The sequence below is a fragment of the Electrophorus electricus genome, chromosome 10 (genome assembly GCF_041902795.1).
Source record: "Electrophorus electricus isolate QZ-2024a chromosome 10, ASM4190279v1, whole genome shotgun sequence".
NCBI classification, from domain to species: Eukaryota; Metazoa; Chordata; class Actinopteri; order Gymnotiformes; family Gymnotidae; genus Electrophorus; species Electrophorus electricus.
Window position 1 is genome coordinate 32,845,777 of NC_137506.1, and position 27,016 is coordinate 32,872,792.

The 27,016-nt window shown below is 48.0% G+C and overlaps 1 protein-coding gene across 8 annotated transcripts in view; it reads left to right on the forward strand.

Moving 5' to 3' along the window:
* Nucleotides 1–19,549, forward strand: part of birc6 (baculoviral IAP repeat containing 6) — an 87,478-nt gene extending 67,929 nt beyond the window's left edge. For all 8 annotated transcript variants that reach the window (XM_035532722.2, XM_035532719.2, XM_081721916.1 and 5 more), the window contains exons 66-74: nucleotides 8,620–8,836; nucleotides 9,472–9,617; nucleotides 10,886–10,996; nucleotides 11,256–11,473; nucleotides 12,360–12,521; nucleotides 12,610–12,687; nucleotides 13,300–13,488; nucleotides 18,403–18,537; nucleotides 18,680–19,549. In XM_035532722.2, the coding sequence (XP_035388615.2) occupies nucleotides 8,620–8,836; nucleotides 9,472–9,617; nucleotides 10,886–10,996; nucleotides 11,256–11,473; nucleotides 12,360–12,521; nucleotides 12,610–12,687; nucleotides 13,300–13,488; nucleotides 18,403–18,537; nucleotides 18,680–18,859 (1,436 nt within the window). In that variant the 3' untranslated portion in view covers nucleotides 18,860–19,549. The remainder of the gene's footprint in view (nucleotides 1–8,619; nucleotides 8,837–9,471; nucleotides 9,618–10,885; nucleotides 10,997–11,255; nucleotides 11,474–12,359; nucleotides 12,522–12,609; nucleotides 12,688–13,299; nucleotides 13,489–18,402; nucleotides 18,538–18,679) is intronic.
* The last annotated feature ends 7,467 nt before the right edge of the window (nucleotides 19,550–27,016 follow it).

The window sequence follows — 27,016 nt, forward strand, 5'->3', positions numbered from 1 at the left end:
TACACACACACACAGAAGCACTAATTGCTAAACTGTGAAATGGGATGTGAGCAGAGTAAGGCTACAGAGCTGAAGTCCCCCTCTGAACACACACACACACACACACACACACACACACACACACACACACACACACTCACGCTCTTCTCACTGTCTCTCAAACACAGCACTCACACACACACACACGCGCGCGCACACACACTCTCTCTCTCTCCTCACTGTCTCGCACACGCACACATACACTCCTGCCCTGGGGGTATCAGAAGGGGTTTTAACACAGATATACATGCACAGCAAAAGCATCAGAGAAGACCGCTAAGAAAGACTCGCTAGAGGACAGAGGAGAGGGGGGAGAGGATGTTGAGGAGGACTTACCCTACAGCGTGCCAGGCTAGCTGAGGGAGGCTGCATACTCCAGACTCCTCACAGTTCAGGGCTCTTCTGCCCAGGACTGGGACCCACATCAGGGCCAGCTGGCCACCCAAGTCCCCACGCACACAAATACCAGAGGGAGAGAGAGCGCGTAGGTCTACAGCAGCATCTCCGTGAGCCGCGTGTGTGTGTGTGCGCGTGTATGTGTGTGTGTGTGTGTTACGCAGCTCAGACAGTCCGCTTGCTCCCCCTTCTGCACACGCGCTCACTCTCGCTCTCGCGTGCTCTCTCTCTCTCTCTCTGTGTCTGTGTTCCTGGTCTCCCAGCTCTGGTTCTAGTTGTCGCTGTTGGTTTGGGTTGGACTCCTTGTCTTCCGCGTGCTCTCTCTCTCCGCTGGCTCAGCCGCTAGCAGCTTTCAGCTCTGAGATCAGAGAAATCCTCCTCCCTCTCTACCCCCTTGCTTGCTTGCTCAGTTGCACTCTGTCTCTCTCTCTCTCTCCGCCCCATCACGGCTCCATTTCTTCTCTCTCTGTCTGTCGTTCAGTCACACACACACATGCTTGTTTTCTTTTGTTTTTTTTCTTCTTTTGCTCCTCCTGTCTCTTTGACCCAAACACTCAGTGACATGTAACTGCCCCCCCCCCCCCCCCCGCCTGCCGATTAGCAATTAGCGCCTCTTTTGTGCACTCACTTTCCCAGCAGTCTCTGTGTCTGGTGGAAGGTTGGGAGGCTCCTCCCTTTCCTCCACTGAGCATGCTCCCTGGCTCTCTGGAAACCCCGGTTGGCGTCTTTATTTCCAGTAGCCATCGCGGAGCTCAGATCATGTGGTCCTGACTCCGCCTCAGAGCCAGAAAAAAATAAATAAATAAAAATCACACCAAATGAGCAGTCAGTGTGGCTGGTAACTGTGGCGACTGAGCGTACAGTGGAGAGAAGGGGGAGTGAGTCAGGGGTCCTGTCCTTGATGTCTCGCACAACACTGCCAAGGGACGGAGGAGAAACGGTGAAGGAGGTGCATGTACGCTAGGCAACGCATGCAGCTTGAGCCTCCTGTGGCAGGGTTGGGTTGAGAGTCAGAGAAAGACTGTTTAGGAGCACGAGATGATACCCCCCCCCACACACACACACAGTTGGGCGGGTGTTAATGGCTACTAAACTCTACGTCAGTACTATAACACACTCCATTTATTTTGCTGCTCATCATAGTTGTTCCAAACCATGAGCTGTCCCTCCCAGTCCACTTGGAGACGACAGCAGTGTGTCTTACTGGTCTCTTCTTTTAGTGTTTGTGTGGGTGTCTGTGGTTTAGATGGGCAGTCAACCAGTTTGACCAATCGAATAACACATTTTTGACCCACTGACTGGTATTATTCCAGTTTATTCATTCACGTCCAGCATTTACGGTGTAGTGGACGTTTAAATCTCTCATGCCTCTCCGCTCTCACGTGTCCAGGGAAATACAGCGGTCCGAACCACACCCTCCTCCCCAAACTTCCCATAAAAGCCCTGCCCGTCCGTTGCTTCTAGGCGCACGCATATACCTGTTTGGTTTTCTCCCGCTAACCCTCCGATTTATCGTTTCAATCTGCAGTAATCTCTGCCTGGGGAGGGCGACCAGCGGGGTGAAATTACAAGGGCTCAATAAAAGTATCCCAGCCGCCTCCATTGGTCAGGGCCGGCTGATGGAGTCTGTTGACCACAGCCTCCTTTCCAGGTAACCTGGGAGCAGAGAGAGAGAGACGAGAGAGACAGGGGAAGAGAGAGAGAGAGAGAGAGAGAGAGAGACCCCCTCTGTGTAGCCTTTACAGCTTTGGCTGTTGACCTGAGAGGGTCACCCCAGATCGACCGTGCACTTGCAAATGTGGGGACACCCACACACACCACACAGGTTTGTGTTTCTGAGGCTTGAAGGTCCTGCACGTGTGAGTTGGGAGAGTAGATTACAGAGGTCTGCTGTAGTGGAGATTGGTTCATGATAAATCCAGATTGTCAGACTGAAGTAAACCCATGTCTCCTCACCGGTTGTTTGTCTACCTCAGAGAGAGGTAGAATTAATAAAAATTCATGTCAGGAATACGTGACATCTCCTCTCTTTCTGCTGTTTTGTATTGTTCCTTCTCTCTCTCCCTCTCTCTCTCTCGTTGTCACTCTCTGCTAATTACCACCCACACACCTCAGTCAGCGTAATGTGGGGAAATATTCTCGCACTCCTGTTAAACGAGCAATCATCTTGGCCGATTCTCCCGGTCTCCCTGAAGCCCCCTGCTGGCCTGCTGACTGCCCAATTAAATTGGCTATGGAAAGCTCCGGAAGCTGGGCTGCATTCACGGGTGTTCAGTTTTGTTCATGTGCTCCGTTGACAGAGCTGTGTGGTTAGATTATCCCATCACTGCTGTGGCCACACCGGCGCTGAACGAACGGAACGAAGGCGTTTCTTTGGAGTAGGGAGAACAGCCAGCGCGGCAGAGGGGAATCTGCTGACTGTACATCGGACACTCGTGGATTTTTCATTAGCCGGCTGATCTGAACACCACGAAAGGTTTTAATTCATCATGCAACCAGGGTTGAAATGGTAACGTGTGTGTGCGTGAGGTGGTCTTGTCCCACCTCCATCTGTGTCTATACTAAAATCCAACCCAGTGTCAGCGTTTGGGCGTGTGCTGCCTCCCGTGACTTATGCATCAGCCTGTGCTTATATTAAACCCCTCTCCTCCTCTCTCCCTCTCTCTCCCGTTCTCTCCCACTCTACAAATCCCTGTTACTTTCCACACGTCTGGCCAGTGAGGAATAACAAACACCAGTCAGGACAGGCTGTCAGGATTTATCCTGCCCCGTTGTGCGTCTGTGGGATTGGGAGCATTTTCTACTGCTAACTAAGGAAAGTAGAAGCCTAGCAGGAGACTGGGGGGAGACTGGTAGAGACTGGGGGGAGACTGGTAGAGACTAGGGGGAGACTGGGGGAGACTGGTAGAGACTGGTGCTGAAGGGCTCATTAGGAGGAGTGCGTTTTATACACTGACAGGCTTTGAGGATTTCTAGGGTCATTATGGTTTGTGGAGCTGATCCTACCCCAATGACCATCACACCTGAACATATGGGTCTGTCACGCTGGACCTGGGCTTCATAATGCTCTCTTAGAGCCATTAGGCAGTGAAGGCAGGTATCACTGAAGCAGGTATATTTTCATTAGGACAGCCTGCCTTTATCCCAGGCGGCCATAAGAACACACTCCAACACTACTGAACTGATGAAGCTCTTATTTATCTCAAATGAAGGATTGACTGACCGTAGCTGACTGTGACCTAGCGGAAGGAGAGCTGGGTTGTTTCCACAGGAGAGCAATGTGTGGTGTATTGTTACCTCGTTAGCTGGAGGTTGTACAGTCCTGAGGTCCATCCCCTCTGTCTGCTTCTCTCACACACACCCACACACACACAGTGCAAATGCTTGGCCTTGGTGTGGGTGAGACTCATATATGTTTATGGGTGGGTCATCACTCTCTCGCTCTCTTTTTTGGCCTTTGTAATGTAGTTTGGTTGTGAAGACTGTGAGACTCTGCTGTGTTTCTCTTGGTCCTTGGTCCAGTGTGCACATTGGCCATGTTTGTGCCAGTGTAATGGGTGTACCGTGCTGACGTCTCCAGGTGGGTTCAGCCCTTTTCTGGAAGACTGGTCCGACATGTCCAATGTGTCTGACACACTGGTGAGCCGTGAGCTCTGAGTTTTAGCTTTAGGCTGGTCTTACCTTAGTAGATACACACAGACGAGATCTTTCAGCATGGTTGTCTCCCGCAGACACACACGTTGTATCGTCTTGTGCAGACTTTAGCCAGGGCTGGTTGGAGAGCCTCCTGATGGACAGCTGGATCTTGTGATGAAAAGCAGGACGTTTGAAACGATATGAAGATGTGTGTATCAGGCGCACAGTCTCGGACATGTTGATGGATAAAGGTTAGATGATTCCATGGCCGTGTGCAGCCCGTGGGGGGCGCTGTGCTCGACGTGTCCATGAAGGCAGGAGTGACGAAGGCTGGGGGTTTGTTATGTTTTATTTATGAATGGAGATTTAAGGAGTCTAGTTGATGGTGGATTGTGTATTGATGTGCTTTGTTGTGTGTTGACGGTGTGTGTGTGTGTGTGTGTGTGTGTGAGAGAGACGGGCTCTTGATCTGGGGCTGTCTCCTGTGAGATTTACAGCTTACAGTGAAGACAACACCTGCCAGCCCATCTCTCCCAATGTCTTTCTCAAATCCTCCCTCCCTCTCTCTCTATCTCTTTTGTTCTCTTGCTCTTCCTAATTTTTCCTCTTTGTCTATAACAGGGTTGATGTGAGACCCTTCGACTAAATGTAAGACAGCAAAGAAATAGATTAGCTAAACCTGTGTGTGTGTGTGTGTGTGTGTGTATACGAGAATGAGTGTATGGGGGGGTGGAAGGCATAACTGGGAGAAGCGACGGGTGACAAGTGTGTTTATTTTGTGTGCTGAGTGTATGCACCAGTGGTCTGGTACACAGGAGGAGCCTGAAGTATTAATCTCGCACGCGCGCGCGCACGCACACCTCTGCTACCTCCAGCAGGTGTTGTTCTTTGTATGTGTCCCTGGCGGTGTGGGACACAGGACCTTAGTCTGGTCTTCAGTGCCAAACCAGGAGTGTCGCTCCTGAAGAGACACTGTAGCAAAGCACCTCCCCCGAGCGCCTGTGCTCAAGCTGTCCCCCTTGTCCTGGATGCTGTGGCTAGCTGGCTCTGTTCCAGAAGACGCAGAGAAGGTCATAGCGCCTGCGTTCCCTCAGAGTCCAGGCTAACATGGTTCATCATCTCCACAATCAGACATGGCTCTGAATGTCTGATTAGGAAGGCAGGCAAGGAGCCAAGAAGAATGTGTGTGTGTGTGTGTGTGTGTGTGTGTGTGTGTGTGTGTGTGCATGCATGCATGCATGCGTGCACGCACGCAGTAAATCAGTGTCTGATTGAAGCATGCAACAGGACCAGAGAAAATACACACAGGACACTAAGGGAGGGGATGGAAGGCCATTTGAACACACACACACAGACACACAAAAACACACAGACACACAAAAACACACACACACACACACACACACACAGACATTTCAACACCAGTTTGTAATGTAGGACGTTTTTTGCTCCTATATTTAATGGTATTCTGTATGTAGATGGTATATCTTTCTGTTGTTTTATGGTAATGAGTAACTTGGGGGCAGGGCTTATGAGAGTCTATATGCAAACTACAGAGCCTGTGTGAAGCCCCATCCATTCAGCAGACACAAAGACCTGTTACTGCAGGGAGGGATTAGGTTTATATATAGTAACCCTCAGGCATGAAGACTCACCACTGCATTGTCAAAATCAGCAATGAAGGCGTCTAAACGTTAACGTGTTGATTTCATTGTTCACACATAAATGTGTGATTCTCTGGAAATGGAGCCTAGAGCTTCAACAAATGAAAATGACAAGCAGTCATGTCTTCTTTGTGAAGCATAAAGCCTTTTTCTGGTTTTGTAGTCCATGTACCCTCCTGCGTTCTGGAGGCTGGGGTGTGTAGTTGTGCCTGGGTGTGTGGCCCGTCTCCTGTCACGAGCCTCCAGCTTTGGATGCCTGCGTTAATCAGGGAAATCTTCCTCCGGCCGCCTGCCACACACGCCACCGTGACATTCACGGCAGGCACAAGAAGAGGCTTTGGGCTACGTGGAAAACCATCAGTTTCTCCCCAGAAACAGTACTAAATTATTCCTCCTGCATCGTGCAGTCTGTGAAAATAGAGCGTAGCTATCCTGGGCTGTATCTTTGTTTTGAAGGGACTCTGACAGATGCTTGTTTAGATTAAACCGGGGGGGGGGGGGGGGGGAATGCAGTCACCATGGTAACGCGGTTAACAGATATTTCCATGGAATAGACTTCCCTAAATCTCATTCCCAAGATCACTGCAGGAATATTAGTCATTGTGTTTCTATACACGCAGATTACCACGCTGAGTCACATCCGGACATTTCGGAGTAGCTGGAATGTACCACACGTCTGGTGTAAAAAGGACTTACACACATTCTGAACGTGATCAAACTACTGACTGAGCAGTGAAGGTCTACGCTGTGTTCACTCCCACCTGTACAGACCTCAAACTCACTAAACAAACGTGAGGTTTCAGGCAGGATTAAGACTGCACACACAGGCCACGTGTGTGTGGCTACAGTATCTCTCAAGGTGTGTGTGAGTGAGTGAATTCAGTCATATAATTTCACTCACTCACTGAGCTCAACCTTGACTGACTGTGAAACCATGCACCTGTGTTTGTAGTGCTATTGTGGGTGGGACTCATACAGACGTGGTGGTTGGTTTTAATGTATCCACATACATTCATTTTTCATTGCCAATAAAACCTTTTTTAAAGTGCTCATTTCTAATTGCTAAATTAAAGTGCTAATTTCGATCTTCAGGAAGAATATTCGGGATATCTGCTACAATTATTGGTTGTACCAATAATCAGTCAATCCCCAACACACACTCTCATCTGCAGTCTCTCTATATAGGTTTGGCTGTAGCTACTGAATTGTGATCTGTTTGCTAAGCTCTAAGTAATTCCCTGTGTGCCCTCCATGAAGAACACCTCATGGGCTGGGAACACACACGCGCGCACACACAGCCGAGTGACCTGAACACACACACACAGCCCACCAGCCTGAACAAACACACGCACCATATTCAGCTAGCAGATGCCCAGGTACCCTCTGCCAGTATAACTCATTCATTCAGTCTTTCTCCCTCTCAGACGGTTATCCCACCTCCTGACACTAAACAGGCTCTGTCCAGAGCCGCTTGTCCACGCTGCCCAGGACAGAGAAGGGACGGGACACGTCAGTGTGTCCAACAGACACTAGAGTCAGGCTGTGAGTTGTTCAGTAGCGGCAGAGCTGCTCAAAAACCTGTGTCTCTAACCCTAATGAACAGTTTCAGTCAGTGTTGTGTTAGACATAGAAATGGTTGTAGTGTGTTCTGTGTGTTGTGTAGCCTATAATCTAACATCACATATCTAGTTTCCACATTACAACACACACACACTGTACTGGGCCTCTGCAGGACTACTGCCCCTCAGTGGCCTGGTCTTCTCTGTGACTCGACATTTGGCTTTTGAAGGTTGGTCCCACTGGTGGGGATGGGGGGATGCAGTGGTGTGTTTGTGTGGGTGTGTGTGAGTGAGCAGGAGTTGGGGATGCACTGGCCTCACAGTCATCTGAATGTGAAGTGGATAGTGAGCCGTGATCTCTGGTCTTCCCTGCCGCAGGCAGCCCGGCCCAGATCTGTCACTCGCTTGTCCCTTAGTGGAAAGCTCATAAACTATGACAGTCATGCTGATTGGACCAGCTCGCGCTCTCTCTCTCTCTCTCTCTCTCTCTCTCTCTCTCTCTCACACACACACTCACATACATACCCTCAGCTGCTCAAACAACCTGTGGGTGAGTTCTGTGAGCTTGTAGCCTGTTTTCAGTTCACCTGAGGCTAGTGGACTGAAGTGTGTGTGTGTGTGTGTGTGTGCCCTTTCTCCTCTGCTTACAGTGTTTTTAGCCTGGCCAGCAGCTCTGTAGTAGTGCTGTGACATGATTGTTGGTAGTTACTGTATCGCATGCATTTACAAGAGTGAGGATTAATTATTAAGTAGGTGAAATGGTGTGTGTGTGTGTGGTGGTTTCCTCTGCTTTGATATACATTTGAAGGATTAGTTCTGGTTGTATGTGTAACGTTGAGGATGCAGAGCAGGATGCGTGGACGAGTTCCGTCACACAGAAACAAATGTTTATTAACACACAACCAAGACGACGTAGCTCGCAGGCTATCAGGGTTAAATATCGACAACTCTAATGATTAGACAATACCTTAAATACTCCCACAGTAACAACGGAGAATGGAAAAACAGGTGTGACACGGGGAGAGCATAGCCGTACTAACAAACAAACACGTGCGTAGGCGTTTGGGAGGATGGGCCGTATGTTCAGCTGTGCAGTTACACATGTGTAAAGCACCTTCTGGGACCAGCCTGGGGGTGTGTGAAGGCCGTGGGGGTCCAGACGCATCCCAACTATCTGCCTCCAGTGTCAGGGAGTTTTGCAGGGCAAATGTCACAAATTTAATTTGTGTTGGAAAGAAATCTCTTCTGACTAGAGAATGTCCCCAGGTGTCCAGAGAAGTTGTTTGACTTTTATTCCTTCCCCCCTCACCCCCCCACCCCCCCAGTGTTGGACATGGCCCGTCATGTACCTCTGTACCGCGCTCTTCTCGAGCTCCTGAGGGCCCTCTCCACCTGTACGGGCCTCGTCCCACTGCTGCTGCCTCTCTCAGGAGACGCCGGCGAGGAAGATGAGGATGAAGAGCGCTGTGAGAGCCCGGCCTCAGTGGGCATGCTGTTGGCCAAGATGAAGACCTGCGTAGACACCTACACCAACCGCCTCAGGTTAGTGCCAGCCTAGTGGGGAGGTTGTGGGTTGATCCAAGTTCTGCCACACAGCTATTGGATGGACCCTGACCCTGCACTCTAACTGGACATTTCTTTGGCTTTTACTGAGCAATGACACTAAGTTGAATGAAGTTCAGTGCAGCGTTCGGAAGACATGGAGGGTGGTAAGACGAGAAGGGACACATCGTCTGTAGGTGAAGTCAGGGACACTCTACTTAAAGCAGACATCCAGCTCCAGGGCGAGAGCATACAGAGGGACGTGCACACAGAGACAAACTTCACATCCTCTGTTAAATTACTGCCATGTCAGAAAACTCCACCCCCCCCACACACAAATACACACCACTGGTAGTACACACAGGCGGAGGGTTCACGACCCCACACACACCACCAGTGAGTGTTAAGGTGTAGTGTGGCCTTAGATCCTTCGTGTAGTGATCCAGTCAGATCTGATACCTGCATCAGCGTGAGCTCAGCTGTGAATGAGTTTGTGTTTGTAATTCATCATGAATAAAACTTCAAAATAATTTGATGAGAATCAAACAGTCTGTGTGTGTCCTCCGAAGGCTGCTGCTACCACCGTCTCTCTCTGCCCCCCAGATTAGATGTGATGTCTCTTCTGTATGTTTCAGATCAAAGAAAGACAAGAGTAAAGCGGTGATGAAGACAGAGCCATCTGACCCAGAGCCCGAGGGCCTGACTCTGCTCGTCCCCGACATCCAGAAAACGGCTGAGATCGTCTACGCTGCCACCACCAGCCTGCGCCAAGCAAACCACGGTGAGGGGCACACACATACGTACACGCACGCATGCGCACACACACGTTGCTCTGGTTCAGTCTGTCCAGTATTTATCAGCTATCACTGACGGTCAGGTTTCCCTTTTGGTTGCGTTCAGAATTACATGGCAGCGTGACGGTTAGTTAATGACAGCTGCCCTTCCCAGGGAACATGGCTACTTACCCCCTCCAGCGTCTGTGGGAACGCTGTGTCCTGCCATTCTGGCCTGCTTCTTTTCACTGAACAGGAGCACACCCGCACACTCTCTCACCCCAGCTTTCTCTCTCCTTCTCTCTGTTTCTTTATTGCCCTCTCTCGCTCTCTCTTTTCCACCCACCTTTGAGCTTGTATGCTCTGCTTTTATAGTTTTCTCATCCTTTTATTTACTCTTTGCTTCTCTCCCCACTCCCCCGTGATTTTGTGTACCGTCCACCACCACAAGGGAGTGTACATGGAGACTGATCGATGTGGTTGTCACTACCCATTAGGAAATCCATATGATAACATTTCTAAGATGTGTCCTCTCCACGGGGGGACAGGGAGGAGAGACAGATGTTTAGTCCTCCCTCTTGAACGGGGCTGGGACGGACGAGGCTCGGGACTTCCTAATAAGCCCTCTGATTGGTCCAGCACTGTGGCTATAGGCTCGTAACGACCTGGCTGTTCCTGTGGCATTAATACCCAAGAGCAGCGTGACAGCATGCGTGGGAATGGATCTATCGACGTCCCCGTTTATGACGCTCCCAGCCAAGCATGCGCCTACATCCTTGTAAAAGGCGTGCAGAGTTTAACGGAGCGTTCCGGCCTGCCCAGAGTCCGGATCTCCCCCCCCCCCCCAGCTGGAAAACAGCATCTAAATGGCATACATCTGCCAGACCTCGGGGCCTAATCGTGTTTCCGTAGGAATGCTGCCGTGTTATTGGAACACGGGTCTCTGGGGCCTCGTCACCATCACTCAGTAGGGCTCGATAAGAATCGCGCCTGTGTAGCCATCTTGTACCAGCGCGGATGTCATTTGTCAGAGCGGGTGGGTGCTGTGATGGGCTCTTTAAGTATGAGCACACTGCCGAAAACAAACGCCAATCCTCACGGTTACGCTCTACATCAGCCGGACTTCTGCTGTATGCTTCGGACTCGCGTGTCGGACGGTGCCCTCTCACACACACACACACACTTGCACACACTCACTCATACAGACACACGCGCACACACACACACACGTGCGTGCGCGCGCGCACTTATCTGATGCCTTGGTCGGTGTTGGCAGAGCGGAAGATGGCAGAGTGTTCCCGGAAGGCGGTGGCGAGACCCAAACCTCTGTCTGTCCTGCGCTCTCTGGAGGAGAAGTATGTCTCTGCCATGAAGAAGCTCCAGTTTGGTGAGTACAGAGGGACACAGTGGACATAGTCTTCCATCGTCCCCTCACTCCTTATGTCTCCACACCAAGATAGACCTGCCCTGCTTCACTCAGCCTGCAGTTGGCTGAGGTCATCACCAATGACACGCGCATGCACACACACAGACAGGACGGCTGACTTTGTGCATCTCAGAAATGGCTTGATCCGAATAAGTGACACTGTGGGGTGTGTGTGTGTGTGTGTGTGTGTGTGTGCGTGCGTGCACTCTCTCTCATGCAGACACATTTGAGATGGTGTGTGAGGATGAAGACTCAAAGCTGGTGTTTAAGGTGAACTACCACTACATGTCTCAGGTGAAGAACGCCAGTGATGGCAACAGCGCAGCGCGGGCGAGGCGATTGGCCCAGGAAGCTGTCACTCTCTCCACTTCCCTCCCCCTCTCCTCCTCCTCCAGCGTATTTGTCCGCTGTGATGAAGAGCGCCTTGACATCATGAAGGTATTACACCCTGCTTTCATTTGAACTCATCTTCCTCCGTAGGACCTCTCACGCCCTGCCCCACGTTAAGTCCACCAGCATCAAACTCTCACACTCACTCACCTGCTCTCACCCTCTCTCTCTCTCTCATATACACACACACACACACACACACACACACACACACTCTCAAACACACTCTCTCTCTCTCTCTCTCTCTCTCTCTCTCTCTCTCTCTTACGCACACTCACCCTCTCTCTCTTTCATATACCCTCACACACACACTCACTCACCCGTGCTCGCTCTCTCTCTCTCATATATATACACACACACACACTCCCGCTCACTCTCTCTCTCCTTCTCACACACACCCACACACACAGCCTCTTTTTGCATGTGACATTTAAGGATGCCTCTGACCCCGTGTGTGTCCAGCTCTCGCTCACTGAAAATGTCAGTGTGTGGCAGTGTGCTTGGCTCTGGAGGTGCTCTGCTCATGTGACGACCGGCTCACACACCAGCTCACACACGGGCTTGTTTGTTTGGATTTATAAGCATTTTGTTAATCCGGTCTCATCATAATCATGGAATTAACATTTTGAATGTTATATTGCTCGCATAAAAACTATAAGTGAATAGTTTGACACATTTTGCAGTTTTGCTCTTTTGTCCTGTGAGGTCTGTAGCAGGTCATTTTTGCACCATCTGTAGGTTCAAAACCTTGTCAAAAAACATTTCAAACCGTTCTGAATAACTAAAATCTTGAGATTTAATGCTGGCCTACTTCTTTAAATGTCACTAGAAGGGTGTGATTCCTCCCCCGCTGTGTGGCTGTCGCTTCATTGGTTGTCTTAGCAACTGTCCCTCGCCCCTCCCACCCACCAACCCTGTCCACCCCGTCTCTCAGGTGTTGATCACGGGGCCGGCGGACACGCCCTATGCTAACGGCTGCTTCGAGTTTGACGTGTACTTCCCACAGGACTATCCCAACTCGCCCCCGCTGGTCAACCTGGAGACCACGGGGGGTCACAGCGTTCGCTTCAACCCCAACCTCTACAACGACGGCAAGGTCGGCCCGGCCCACATGCACACTACCGCTGTCGCTTTCAGTCTTAGTCTCACGTGCCTGATGTCCTCATGTTTCTCATGTTTCTCAGGTGTGTTTAAGCATTCTGAACACCTGGCATGGGCGCCCCGAAGAGAAGTGGAACCCCCAAACCTCAAGCTTTTTACAGGTCTGTGTCTGCCTGTTCTCACGAATCTCTCGTGCGTGGACACACACACACGCCTTTTTCTGTATAATATCGATTGGGAGGGGACATGTGTACTAGTGTCCCAATGCTGTGGGCTTTGTCCTGTACTCCCGGCACATCTTCATTGGTGGGTGTGTGGATGACTGCCGGATCGATACATGGAGATGAACAAGACTAGAGGAAAGGAGCCCCATGGCCTGGGGGGGGCTGGATGAGCACTGTGTAATGGTGGTCAGTGTGGACAGCCAGAGTCAAATCAGTCCAGAGACTTTAACTCTGTGATTATCCAAACCTGATGGAGTCTGAGATCCCTGATTTGAAGGTGTTTGTTTATTTATTTATTTACTTACTACTTAATTCACCTCGAGCTGAATTGATTTCCCTTCTGTGGGGTGTTTTTGAGCGCGGGGTGGTGTGGGTAAATGGGTTGAGGGGGATGTTTGTGTTTGTTTGTTGCTCACCAGCTTGTATACTGCTTGTAAGTGACACTTCTTTCAGGAACGCACATCTCCCCCTCTCTTCTCCTTCCTGCTGCATCTCTGTCTTGTAATCGGCTAACGTTTTCATACTGTGTGTGTGTGCGTGCATGCGCAGGTGCTAGTGTCTGTACAGTCTCTGATCCTCGTGGCAGAACCGTACTTTAATGAGCCGGGTTACGAGCGGTCGCGTGGCACTCCCAGTGGTACCCAGAGCTCGCGGGAATATGATGGGAACATCCGGCAAGCCACTGTCAAATGGGCCATGCTGGAGCAGATCCGGAACCCTTCAGCCTGCTTTAAAGAGGTAGACACACATGCACACACGCTCGCTCACACACGTTCGCTTGCTCGCTCACATACACACACATACACATGCACACACACTTGCACTCTTAGGTGTGTAATTTTGAAGTAAACTGAAATGGTGTGACCCAGAGCAGTTGTGACTCACTCCCTGTGTGAAGGATGGCAGCATGTGTGTGGGACAGAGCTCACTCCATTCCTCTAACAGTGCACGTGTGCTGCTGGCCCCTAACTCATGTGCACTGCTGGTGTTACTGCACATGTGCTTTTGACTTTCATCTCAATGTGGACCAGTCCAGTCTCTGTCACTCTCTCTCTCTCTCTCTCTCTTCCTACCCCCCCCTCCTCCATTTCCTGATGTCCTTGACACAACACATCGTGCATGCAGAAGGAGATTGAGAGCCTGAGAGAGAGAATGCAAGGACTACTGAGTACAGAGAGGAGAGGGCGACATGGAGACACACAGACAGACACACAGACAGACAGACACACAGAGACAGAAAGTGGTAGCAAGGCCAGCATGTTACTAATTACTGCTCAGATAGTGAGTTATTGATGTGGAATACCAGTCCAACAGCTCCATATTTCCAGAAGCAGTTTTCTTGTGCGTGTGGGCGTGAGCATGCACGTTTTTGTGTGTGTGGGGTTTTTGTTGTTTTTTTCCTCCGTTTTCTTCACGCACACACACTTATACACACGCACACACACACTTAAGCCCACTCTAATTGAGGGGGGATAAACTGCACAACAGTGTGACGTTCCCACACACCTGCCTGGTGACAGTGAGTCTCAGGAGCCTGTCAGACAGACAGAGACAGAAGTGATGAGACGTTGTGTAACTGGTGTGACACACACAGTGCCATCCTGACTGGAGCGTAACAAGGCGGCACTATACCCACTACACCCACACGTCTGCCTGCGTGTTAATCGCGGCCTGCCCTTCCCTGCCATTTCGCCTGGCCCACGCCGTGTTCAAGGGGCGTGTCTCACCTCCAGCGACGGCCATGCACCTGCCTGCCAGGCTGTAACCATGCCAACCTGGAGGACAGTTATAAGACTGATGTATTATCCCTGTGCCATCCAGCACATTAGGGCCTGATGCTCTTGCCATCACCATGCCAACACCAACCTCATTTTAGAGCGACTGCGGACTTTGGTGTTGCTGCTTGCTGGGGTAGACAGCGAAACTACTGCAGGCAATCGGCGGAATTAAAAGTGTGATATATATTTTTATCTTGGATATTGTAAGAATATCACAGCCTTGTGCTTAATGACAGGGCTGTGGAGGTAGGGGAGGCAGTGTGACTCACCAGAAAGGCCCACAGTGTCTGTCAAACAGGGAAAGCAATTTAAGGTCAATTTAAGGTCAAATTAATTTGTTGATGAGCTAGTGAGGACCTCTGTTAAGATGGCCTCTCCACGGCTCCCATGCCATCATGAGGAGTGGGACGTGTTGTGTGTGTGCTTAAGCTTAAGTCTTAAGTCTTTCTGGAGGCTGATGGAAGGTGTTACTCTGGGCACCCCATCCAAATGATCAGACACTCAGGGGAGTTCTGCTCCGCACCGGAGGGAGGAACACGGAAAGCCACCGTGGCGTCACGTGGCAGTTGGGGCGTCGAACGCGCATTTAATCAAATACACTCTCACTGCAGAAATTTGAGAGAGCTTCCATCTCCCACTGCTGCACATACACACTCACTCACTCAGATATTGTTTGCAATAAAAGTGAAAGTGCCAATAACACTGCAGTAGAGCAGAGTGCACAGAGGGACGGACACACACACACACACAGAGAGGGACTCTCACTGTCTGTATCTCTGACACACACACGGACGTAGCACTAAACACTGCTTGCTGACGTCAGAGTGGGGAGAGCAATGCACACACACACACACACACACACACACACACACACACACACACACACACACACACACAACTGAAAATTCAATTATGTCCCACACCACTCCTCCAGAGCTGCTGCGCTTAGTCTGTATGTCACATATGTCAGGAAATGAAATCTCCCTGAACTAGAATTAAAGTGACGATTGAACATGATGAAATGACATCATTTCCTGCTACAGCACTTGAGAAATCAGAATGAATGTTTATATCCATGATGAAGAGGATGGAGAGGATGAAGAGGGTCATTAGAAACGCATCATCAAAGAAGTGCAGGGGTGTGTGTGTGTGTGTGTGTGTGTCAGAGAAGGTAGATAACCCCCTTTTATGGAAAGAGAGAGAGAGAATGACAGAAATGGAAAGTAAAAAGATCCAACCAGAGAAACTGAAATAGGAAGACAAGGAGAGATGGGGGGGGGGGGGGGAAATGACCCAAGCAGCTGCTCTGTGCACCATTCACATCCCTGAGCCAGCGAGCACAGTGCCACAGTTGCCGGGGTTTCTATGGCAACACTGGCAAGGCTATCGATCTCTCTCTCTCTCTCTCTCTCACTCACACACACACACACACACCCTCTTTTCCCCTGATGCATGATCGCTGCTTGTTTTTGCAGACAGGCATCAGACTCAGGAGAGAAGTGTGTGTGTGTGTGTGTGTGTGTGTGTGGTGCTCGTGAGCACATGCATGTGTGCTCATGTGAGCAAATCTAAATCAGACAGTCTCATGGAGAGCGTGACTTATGGCTGTCTGAGAATGTATTTGGGGGCCGGTGTATGTGTGTGCGCATGTCGTGTCATGTCAGTGTGTTGAGATGGCTGCACTCAGAGCAGTTTGACTTGGCAGCTGAAGGTGTGAATAGGCCAGGGGTAGATATGGAGAGAGGGTGATGGAGTGAGCAGTGATGGATGAGCAAAGGGAGGGAGGGAGAGAGAGAGAGAAATAATGAGTCCTTGCCATGTGGTTGGAGATGGGGTATGGATCTCTCTCTCACTGGGTGCATGCATGTATGTGGGCAAGAGAGGTGGGTGTGGGTGGGCGGAGAAGAGGGATCAGACTGGTACTCATTCTCCCGCCCCTGGTCATGACTGACTGTCTACACATGTACACTGCTTCTGGCCTTGCTGTTTCCCGGGACACCATGTGAAGTTCTTGGTTGGTCAGTTGTTTGTCTGAGTCGTGGCATCAGTAGTGGTGCAGTGTAGCTCACAAAGAGTTAATCTGGGTATGACGTGTGTGTGGAGTCTTTCTGCTCCCACTCTGTGAGTTCACTGCGAGTTATACTGTGTATGACTATGTATGTGACGAATAAACCAAACTTGAACATGAACAAGTGACAGCGATTCGTTAGGAGGCTGACAAATTGGAATAGATCAAAACTAACCCAGCGTACATTGGACCCGGCTATGTGGGGCCTTGTATGTCTAGGCGTCCCTGATGCTAGTGGGTGATGCCACCACACACTCAATCATGAAAAAAATCTCAGTTTCAGCTGTTGAATGAAAGATGTGTAGATCTGACATAGACGAGAAGAGAGTGGAGAAACCAAGCAAAACCTGGTGGGTTTACACAGGACACGACTCGCTGAACCATGGCCAGCGTGCATTTGACTTCTGTGAGAGGCTTGACAGCGTCTGAGGAGGGAGAAGCCCTGGCGCCTGTGAGAACAGCACAACTCACACACCTCAGACTGAACGCTGATACACCGGTCTTCCTCAAGCTCATTACGGTCTTTCCACTACATTGTTCTGGACTATGTAGCTCAATAAAAACAAAAACCAAACAGAATTTGTTCAGGTGCTTCAGGACTGTATGTGGCAAAGATTATCTGCTTAGTTTGATCTGAAATGTTTTAAAAAGTGGTAGTACAATAAGAGCCTGTAATACGGGGAACCTCAGCCAGTCCCTGTAGAGCTGAACTCTGGGGAAACATTCAGGCTAATAGTGGTGCTCGTGTGTGTGTGCATGTATCTGTGTGTGTGTATGTATGCATGCATCTCTGTGTCCAGCCTGTGTGGTAAAGGTCATTTGTCAAGCCATCCTGATCTGATTTCTCTCTCTCTCACACACACACACACACACACCTGCATTGTGTTCATTGACTCTGATGTTTGCTCATTCAGTTCGCAGTGTGATGGATGGTCATGACAAATGCCAAAAAGTCACATACACAATGAGACGCTTAGGGGTTATTCTGCTAGAGCTCTCTCTCTCTCTCTCTCTCTCTCTCTCTCGCTCTCTTTCTTTCTTGCTCTCTCTGTCTCTCTTGCTTTCGCTCTCCCACACACACACAAACACACACACACACACATACACTCTCTCCCCCCCATCTCTGTCTCCTCACGTAATAACGTTCTCTCTCTGTATGGCGAGCTGGTTGTCATTCTCCTCAGCCTGCCTCTGTCTGCCTTCAGCCGTGTTCCTGCCGTAAATAAGACCCTAATATCTCCATGTCCTCATCATTAGAGAGGGAGCCACAAATGTCACAGCCTTTACAGCTCTGCCATCCCTGTGGGACAATGGAGCTCAGGGAAGAGCCCGAGGTCCAACTGGTTCCTTCTTCAGAAGGAACGGAACACCTTTGTCCATTAGTGTGGAAGGTCATCCCCGGGAGTCTCCACATGCCGACCGCGTTGTGGTGTTGGCTCCAGTGTTGGGGGCTCTGCTATTTCGTCACAGCCAAGGTGTAACATTAAGTGCTTGACCAGTGATGCGGTTATAATACACACACACACTTTTCTGCCTCCACATAGTGGGAGTCTCCTTGTGGGAAGTGGCTGAAGGTAGATTTGTAGATTTGTACCTGGATACTGTTGTTGTTTTGTGGGTGGGGGGTTATTGGTGTTGGTAGGATGTTGCAGGTACCTTGTTTCGTTTGGGAGGATTCGAGGTTTTCATTCTTCTGGTTGTTCTCTCCTCATTCCCTGATCTATTTAATAAAGAATACAACAGAAGAGACTACTACTTAGTGTGTGTGGGTGGGTGTGTGTCTATATTCTCTGCTGTGGTCTGCAGGTGATCCATAAGCACTTCTACCTGAAGCGAGCTGAGATCATGGCTCAGTGTGAAGACTGGATCTCTGATATTCAGCAGTATAGCAGCGACAAGAGGGTTGGACGCACCATGTCCCATCATGCAGCGGCACTCAAGGTGCAACACATACAATACTACAGCACACACACACACACAATACTACACACACACACACACACACACACACACAATACTACACACACACACACACACACACAATACTACACGCAACATATGTTGTTTGTTTGTTTCCCTGCAGAGGCACACAGCTCAGCTAAGGGAAGAGCTGCTGAAGCTTCCTTGCCCAGAAGGCCTGGAGCCAAACGGAGAGGAGTTTCCAGAGAAAAGCTCCTCCCTCATGGTGAAGGAGCTGTCTGAGCAGGAGCCAGAGAAGCAGAGTGACAGTCAAGAGGCCCAATGCAGTGATGGGCAGCTATGAGCCCCGCCCCCACCCAAGAAACCCCGCCTTCCCCGACACGCCTCCTTATTTCCACTGGTATCACAGACTTGATGGCTTCAGTGCTGAAGTCGACATTTTGTCAATATTTGTATGTAAGAATCTAATTATGTATTAGCATAAAATGAGAGGAAAATAAGCAAAATCAGAAGTACATACAAAAACAACAGAAAAGAGGACTGATCTCCTGACGTTATGCTACACCCTTAAGAAAACAGTGGACAAACTCCATCTTTTATTTACCTGTAAAAGAGTGTAAACTTTTTTTGTGCTTTTTTTCCAATTGTGAAATAACCACTGATTGCTATGTTATTAAACTTATGTACACATAATTACAGAAGAATCGGTATATATGAGGGAACTGAGACGAATGTTTGCTGACTGAGTCCCCCCACACACCCCTGAGGAAGATATCGGTCAATCTTTAAGGAAACTATTTAAATATCAAACCCACATGCCCACATCTACCTTCTGGAAACCTCCGGTTCCCCAGCGACACGCTACTTTGATTTCTACAAAACTCCTGTAAACTTCAATAAAGGCTGCGATGGAGATTCTTAATCACTATGGTTACTGAATACTGTTGTACAGGCTGTTCAAATCATACTTTTTTGCCTCTCACTAATTTTAAATGCAAGTTTAATAAATGCAACCTGTTTTACTTTGCTCGGATATACACGTCCCTGTCGCTGTGCGTCGGAAGTATACTGGGTGTGTGTGTGTGTGTGTGTGTGTGTGTGTGTGTTTGCAGCTTCGCTTTTTAGCTCGACACTGATTATATTCTACTATTAGCTGTATGAGCTCAGTCCTGGTGTCTGATTCATTCCCACAAGTGCTAAACATTAACCTGAGGGGGAAAGTGAAAGTAAAGCTCTAAACTTGCATTTGTTCCGAAGAGAGGAATTGTATTTTAGGTGTTTGACGCTCCGTCTTTTTACGCTGAAATAACACTACCGTTTCTGGTGTTTAAAGGTGTCGTTTGTGCTTTCAGGCTTCTAACGCGCCACGAGCACAGACAGCCCAAATGGAGCAGAATTATTCCTGATACAAACACTTTAAAGTGGCAAACTATGAAAATAATTCTTTATTTTTACTATTTTATTCTACAAAGTGCAGCTCGCATGAGATTAATCAAATTGTTTTGTACTCAACAAATGAGCCATTTTATCTCCACAGAGTGGGTCTCCCAGGGAGGTGACTGTAGATGCTAGCATCTCCATCCTCCAGGCCACCAGGTGTCAGTACAATGGCTGTTCCATGACGTTTGCGTCACTTCTCGCGTTATTGTTTAGCGGCACTACGCGCCGCCCAGGAGTGAGATCAGTGCGCTCATTGTTTCCTTTGTAAATACAAGGATGTCAAAAGTCCATCATGTTGGGCTGACCTAAAATTAAGCTTTTTGAATCTGTTGCAAATGTAAAATTCAACATTTTCTGCTGCCTAAATGTCCGCAGGTGTCCTAGTTTGTGTTTGGCAGACATGCAGTGCTCGTCGCAGTCTTAGTCGTGAAGGTTTCCACTGCGATTTGCTGTGCCATCCAGGACGTAACGGCAGGCTTGCGTCCACTACTTCATCACGTCATGCCTTTCGTTCCATCTTTTACATATTAAATGCCCCGTTCATTTCTAGTCTGCGCATATGCCACTACGTGTCCCTGTTATCTACAGCACCTTTAGCAGGCTCACAGAACGATAAGGTCTCGCCACGAGTCCACCTAACAACCACCCACGTGTCTGCTGGTGTGTTGGAGGTGTGCGGGAGGTCTGCTGGCTTCCACAGGCTCTGGTCTCCATGGACTACAACTTTATTTTTGTTATGATTCTGATTACGTCTGTCGTTATGCGACCTGAAGCTTTACCAGTGATGTTTATCTGTAATCAGCAATTTGAATGCATATATTATGCCTCACACCCGAGTGTAATTAACACAATATAATTAATATAGTCCTAAATAAAGAAACTTGTACGCAGGGAAGAATATACAGTCAGTGGAGCATGATAAACAGATATTCGTATCAATTTTCTTTCTCTCTTTAAAGTGTACATGTACTATATTTTCTGAGAGAGAGAGAGAGAGAGAGAGAGAGAGAGAGAGACTGACTGGCTGTGAACAGATTTTCTTTGAGAAAACATAATGAGAGATTTTATTGCGTGACTCCTTACCGCGGTGCTGAGAGCCCGATTGTACTGGAGTGTGTAAGATCGTTAGTGGATCGTTTGAAATGAAACTCTCACCCTGCTGCCTATTTTGGGACACCAGGTTGGGAGGGAATGGTTCTATATGGGTCTGTATGTCTACACCAGTCACGTGCAGAATAAGTCCTGAAGCCTGCAGTTCCAGCCATGGCACTGATATCTGTCTGCGTCAGAGTTTGCGTGTCTCTCGCCCGTGTGCTCTTTCTCCAAAAACACACATAATATTGAAAAACAGCAGTTGCCTTCAGTGTGTACAAACACAAGAGGAACTGATATCATCTCTCAAACGTCTTTAGCCTTCGCTTTTAAAACTAAACCTAGAGTGATTTGGTTTATGAATGCAGTTAATCTGAATAACCTTAAGGTTCCATCTCCCAAAACAGACGTTCTCGCGTACGAGTTCCTCTCTTCGCTTAAGAGTGCATCTGTGCTTCTACTTTTATTGAGCTGCAGTATCTTTCTACGGCCTGTGTGTTGCTCAGGCTGCAGCAGGGGCCACAGTCAGAGTTTGGGAGCAACGATCAGTGGAACCTGCATTACGAATGTGCCCAGGGGTGTGTGAGTTCAGTCTACAGCCTTCCACAGTTCAGGTGTTTACTTGTACACATCCCTCTCGTATTATATGACGAGCACAGTGACACAACTCAGGAATGTTGTGGTGGGGTGGGCGTGTCCATTCTTGGTCTTCAGGACTCCCGTGGCCTTTAATGGAAGCAAACACCCAGCTGTGTTAGGGGACCAGTAGCCTTTCCCTCTAATTAAGTGTGTCCTTTACATTAGTGTGCTTGGCTTCTTAGGCTGGAAGCACGCATCATGGCCCTGGTAGCTGGTAATGTGTGATGAGATGTTTGCAGCGTGTTCTGGCTGTCTTTGTGTGTGTGCCATATATTTAAAACATCTCTGACTTGTACAGAACATAATGATAATGTCATTATGTCAATTTATGCTGGAACTGTAATTGTGTAAATACTTATAATTAGTAATTGTATGAAGTGGAAACAAACAAAAAACAGGCCGATTTGTGTGCGTTAACTTAATCAACCATCACTAACGTTAGTTAGCTGGCTGCCATAGCCAGCTAGTTAAGATACCTGGACAGTTAATCCAGGGTGACCTTATGTCCTTTTTTTCATGGACATATTCTCTTTTTAGGACTTAAAAACGTGTCCAGCCAGGACTTCTAAAATGCTTAAAAATGTCTGGGATTTGGATTTTCTTTCTTATTGATATTTGCATATATTATCCAGCAGTTTTTAGTTCCTGCCTTCTCTCATGACACACAGTTGGTATATCATGTACACGCCCTACACACAACCACTGGTCAGATCTCAGATGTGTGTCGCTGCCTCACAGAAGCCCATGGTCAGAGAGACGTACTTCTCCTATAAGATGTTTTATAAGGAGTCCTTGGGGTTTGGGCTCATTTTTTGTGATATCCATTTTGTCAGGGTAGCGCATGCATGTGACAAAGATAATTTGACATTAATTAGTCTCCTGCCACACCCACCCCACCATCTACACACTGATTAAATTAAAGGGCAACTCTTTAGGCTGGTAAGTCTAATAAAACAGAAATGGAAAAAACAAATCTGACAGAATAATAGATGTGCAGTAGCCAGAGTTTATGTGGAAATCAGAATTGATTAGACTAGATTCTTAGGTGTGGATTAGAGACTTGCAGCCCTGGCGAACGAATAGGACATTCTCTCATGAGCCATCCGACATACGCAAGAGCAGCAGAAGGCAAGAGAGTAGACAAGGATGTTCTCAACAAGGCCGTGCGGATACTGAACCTGAGAGTAGACCACAGCTGCTAATGGACTGAACCCACCCTGAATGGATAACTGAGGGCCAGACAGTCCTGATCCTGAAGGACCCCAGAAAGGGGCAGTTCCATCCAACTACCACCGCTAACCTGCCTCTGTACAGCATGGAAGCTCCTGCCAGACATCACTTTGGCTAAGATGAGTAAGAACAAGAACAAGGCAAGAACATCAGAGGAGCCAAACACCAGCTAAGGGCAGATAAACCAGTCACTCGAGACTGTAAGACCAGACAGACCAACCTGAGCACCACCTGGACTGACTACAAGAAAGCCTGTGATTCAACGTCCCACACATGGATCCTGGAATGCTTGAGGCTGTATAACATCAACGGACTCTAAGAACCTTCATCAAGAACTCAGTGGGGCTGTGGAAGACGACCCTAGAGGCCAACTTTAGACCAATAACACGAGTCCCCATCAAGTGTGGGATTTACCAAGCAGATGCCCTGTCCGAACTTCGCTTCTGCATCGGCCTGATCCCCCTCAGTGAGATCATCACCAAGACTGGATCCAGATACCGGCTACAGAATGGAACAACTATCAATCAACCACCACCTGGACATGGATGACATCGAGCAGTATACCAGAAGTGAACGAGACATCGACTCACTAATCCCACTAGTCTCATCAGGATATACAGGAACGACATCGGAATGTCATACGGACTGGATACGTGTGGCCGTATGGTTAGAAGAAGGGAGGTGGCTAGAATAGAGGGGCTCGTACTACCTGAAGGTAACTTGGCAGATGTTGAGAGCAGCTGCAAGAACCACAAGAAAATGAGAATCACAAAGAAGCAGGTACAGCCAAATGCCTACAAAGAGCAAGACGCACCCTGAGAAGTCATCAGATATATCAACACCTGTATGATGCTGAGTATGACGGTGTGTGAGTGGGGGGGGGTGTCCTTGTTTGCCACCCAAGTGTACTTGTAAGTAAATAAAAACAATTTGCTAAACTTTGGTCACCATATCTGGATTTGTCTTCATATAACAATGAACAGATTTCTGTTTATATGACTATGGTTATTGTACTTTATGAATTCCTTATCTCTGTCATTACAATACACTATTAGCTATTATTCTAAAATAAATTAATAAATAAATAGCTTATCTCTTCTGTTAGTGACTTTTCAGAGACAGAAGGGCAGGAAATGAGTTTTCAAATCGAGTCTCCAGACTCGTATCTGATTCATTCACGGTCTGAAGACCACTTAACTATCATGCGAAAGAGGAAACTGGCAGCCGCATGCGACCCGTCTGCTGTGACCTGTGCCACGTTGCCTTAGATGTGACGGATGGATGCAACGCATGAACGGACACGTGATTACGTTAGAAACTGAAGTCTTATATGTAGCCAATCATAAGCAATTAACCTCAAATGTAACATAATTGACATGGCTAAGCTTGACGACGTTAGAATTTATAATAAATTATGTTTAACAAATGTTCAGTTACAATTGCTGAGTGGCCGCTAAAATCCAAGAAGCAGCATTAGTGTTGAAGCAGGACAATAGACCTCGCTAGTTACCCTGTTTAAAGTATATCTATCTATCTATCTGTCTGTCTCTGTCTATTTCTGTCTGCCTATCTATCTATCCATCTATCTGCTTTTTCAACGCTCCCCCTTTAACAGAAAGGACGTTTTCCTGACGTCTGCGCTGCTGTTGAGCAGTAATGCGCGCACGAGACAGCGAGCCGGGAGCTTTTCTGTAACGCTTCAGTTTGGCTCGCGCTCCTACCGCTGGGAGAGCGCACGAGCTCACTTGAGACTCGTTGCATTCAAGAGTTGGCAGCACGAGCCCGCGTGGATCTGTGTGCCGCGCGGTTGTGTCCGGCTGTTAGCGCGCCTTTTTTGCGTGCCAAACCAGCCGCAATATTCGCAGTGGCAGTCTTGAAAAATGACTTCAATCATGCGCGCGCTGCTGTGCGCTTGACAGTTCCGCAAATGACAACTGCGGTGCGAGAGCAGCAGGCGGGGAAGCCCGCGCGCCTCCTTTAGCTGCCGCTTCTGGAATACCTGCACGGCATATGAACCGCACGCGATAATACACGCACGCCTCTTTGTAAAGTCACACCCGGACACTCAGGAGCGCTGCATTATACTGGCGCGCTATTAATAATTTAGATGGGTGTGTGTGTGTAATGCCCCCCCACCCTTCTCTCATGTATACTAAATATACTATATGCCATACACACACACAGAAATACATACATACAAATATTGATTTTGCAAATATGAAGAAAAATGTCCAAACATATTGGGTTGTTTGTTCGTTCTTCAAACAGAGACATAATCCCAGACGCAGGGTTGGAGGAGTTAGGAATGATTCTTCATTATCTTTGTTCCTTATTACAGCCTTTTTAGCATGAGCAATGTCGCTTTAGCTCCTGGGATTAAGGAAGCAGCACCATGTCCTGATCTGGGAGACGAGAGACCATCCACATTTCATTACGGTGTGTTTTAGCTCCTCTCGCAACTGCAGACTAACATGTCTCATGGAAGCACAAGACAATACAGTTCAGTAAAAGCAATAACCCTCATGGGAACAGTAACGTACCGACACTGAACTCTCCAGTAGGGAATTAGTCACGCTGGCATTTTCCCAGTGCTGTCAGACTTCACACTGGCGGTACAGCAATACCTCTGTTCCCTTTCCTCTGTCAGTGGGACAAGACGGAGCGGAAGAAACAATGAAAACTGGCGGAAGGGAAAAATGTGAAATTCCAAACCAGTGTTCCAGGACGGACTGGAGTTGCCTTTTATATGGAGATGAGAGGAACAGTTTGGTCTGTGTTTAGTGTCGTGGGGCATGCTGATGGATATAAGAACTTTGTTGCTTGTCTGTGAATGTCTGTTTGTGACATTAAGGTATATAGATATACCCAAACACACATACAAATACTCAACAACGAGACTCAGACACACCCACACACACGAATACATAACAGATTTATAGATATACCTGAACACACACACACACACACACAAACAGGTATATAGATATACTTGAACACACACACAAATACATAACAGGTATATAGATATACCTGAACACACACATACATACACAAATACATAACAGATATATAGATATACTTGAACACACACACACCCACACACACAAATACAGATTTTTGTGAGGTGAGATATTTAACATTAACAACCTTTATTTTGATCGTATTTAGTAAAAGATTGTTTGGAACTCCACCTCTTATATATGAGAAATAAATAACACCTGGTAGTATTCAAAGACTTAATAAGTGTGTAGGTCATACAGGAACTGCAAATACAGAAAATGTAAAAAATGACAAAAATTATATTTTGTATACTGACTTGTTGGTTTATTAGCAAATTTACTTTACTTGTACCTGTAGGATATAGAACCAGCTGGATGGGAAAAGCAGTGCTAGGACTACCCAAAAAGTAAGTGTAGTCAAACTACAGCTACAGACCATGACAAAAGAGTTGAAAAGAAAGGTTCTTAATGAGGAAAAGACGTGTTTAATTGTAGCTTTACTGGCAGAGTAAAAAGACGTGTTTAATTGTAGCTTTACTGGCATTGAGCGTCAGGTTGCTTCTATCTTGAAAATTTCAAAAACTGCGGTTCATAAGAACAAGTTCAAGCAGCAAACACATGGGACACAACAGCTACAGACTGGCAGAGGTCGAAAACGACTCTACCGACTGTAATGATCGCCAATTCATTCGAATATCACTTAACAACCATAAGATGACATCAAGTGACCTACAAAAAAATGGCATGCAGCAGCTGGGGTCAATTGCACAGCTAGGACGGTTCAAAACAGGCTTCTGGAGGCAGGGCTGAAGTCATCCAAAGCTAGAAAAAGCCCTTCATCAATGAGAAGCAAAGAAGAGCCAGACTGAAGATTGCGAAAGACCATAAGTATTGGGCCTGGAGTAAGGTCATCTTCTCTGATGAGTGCAATTTTCAGCTTTGTCCAACACCTGGTAATGTAATGGTTAGATGGAGACCTGGAGAGACCTACAAGCCAGAGTGTGAAATTTGGTGCAGAATCGGTGATGATCTGGGGATGTCTTTTATCTTTGTGAAGGACACATGAATCAAGCCACTTACAAAAGTGAGCTGGAAGAAAA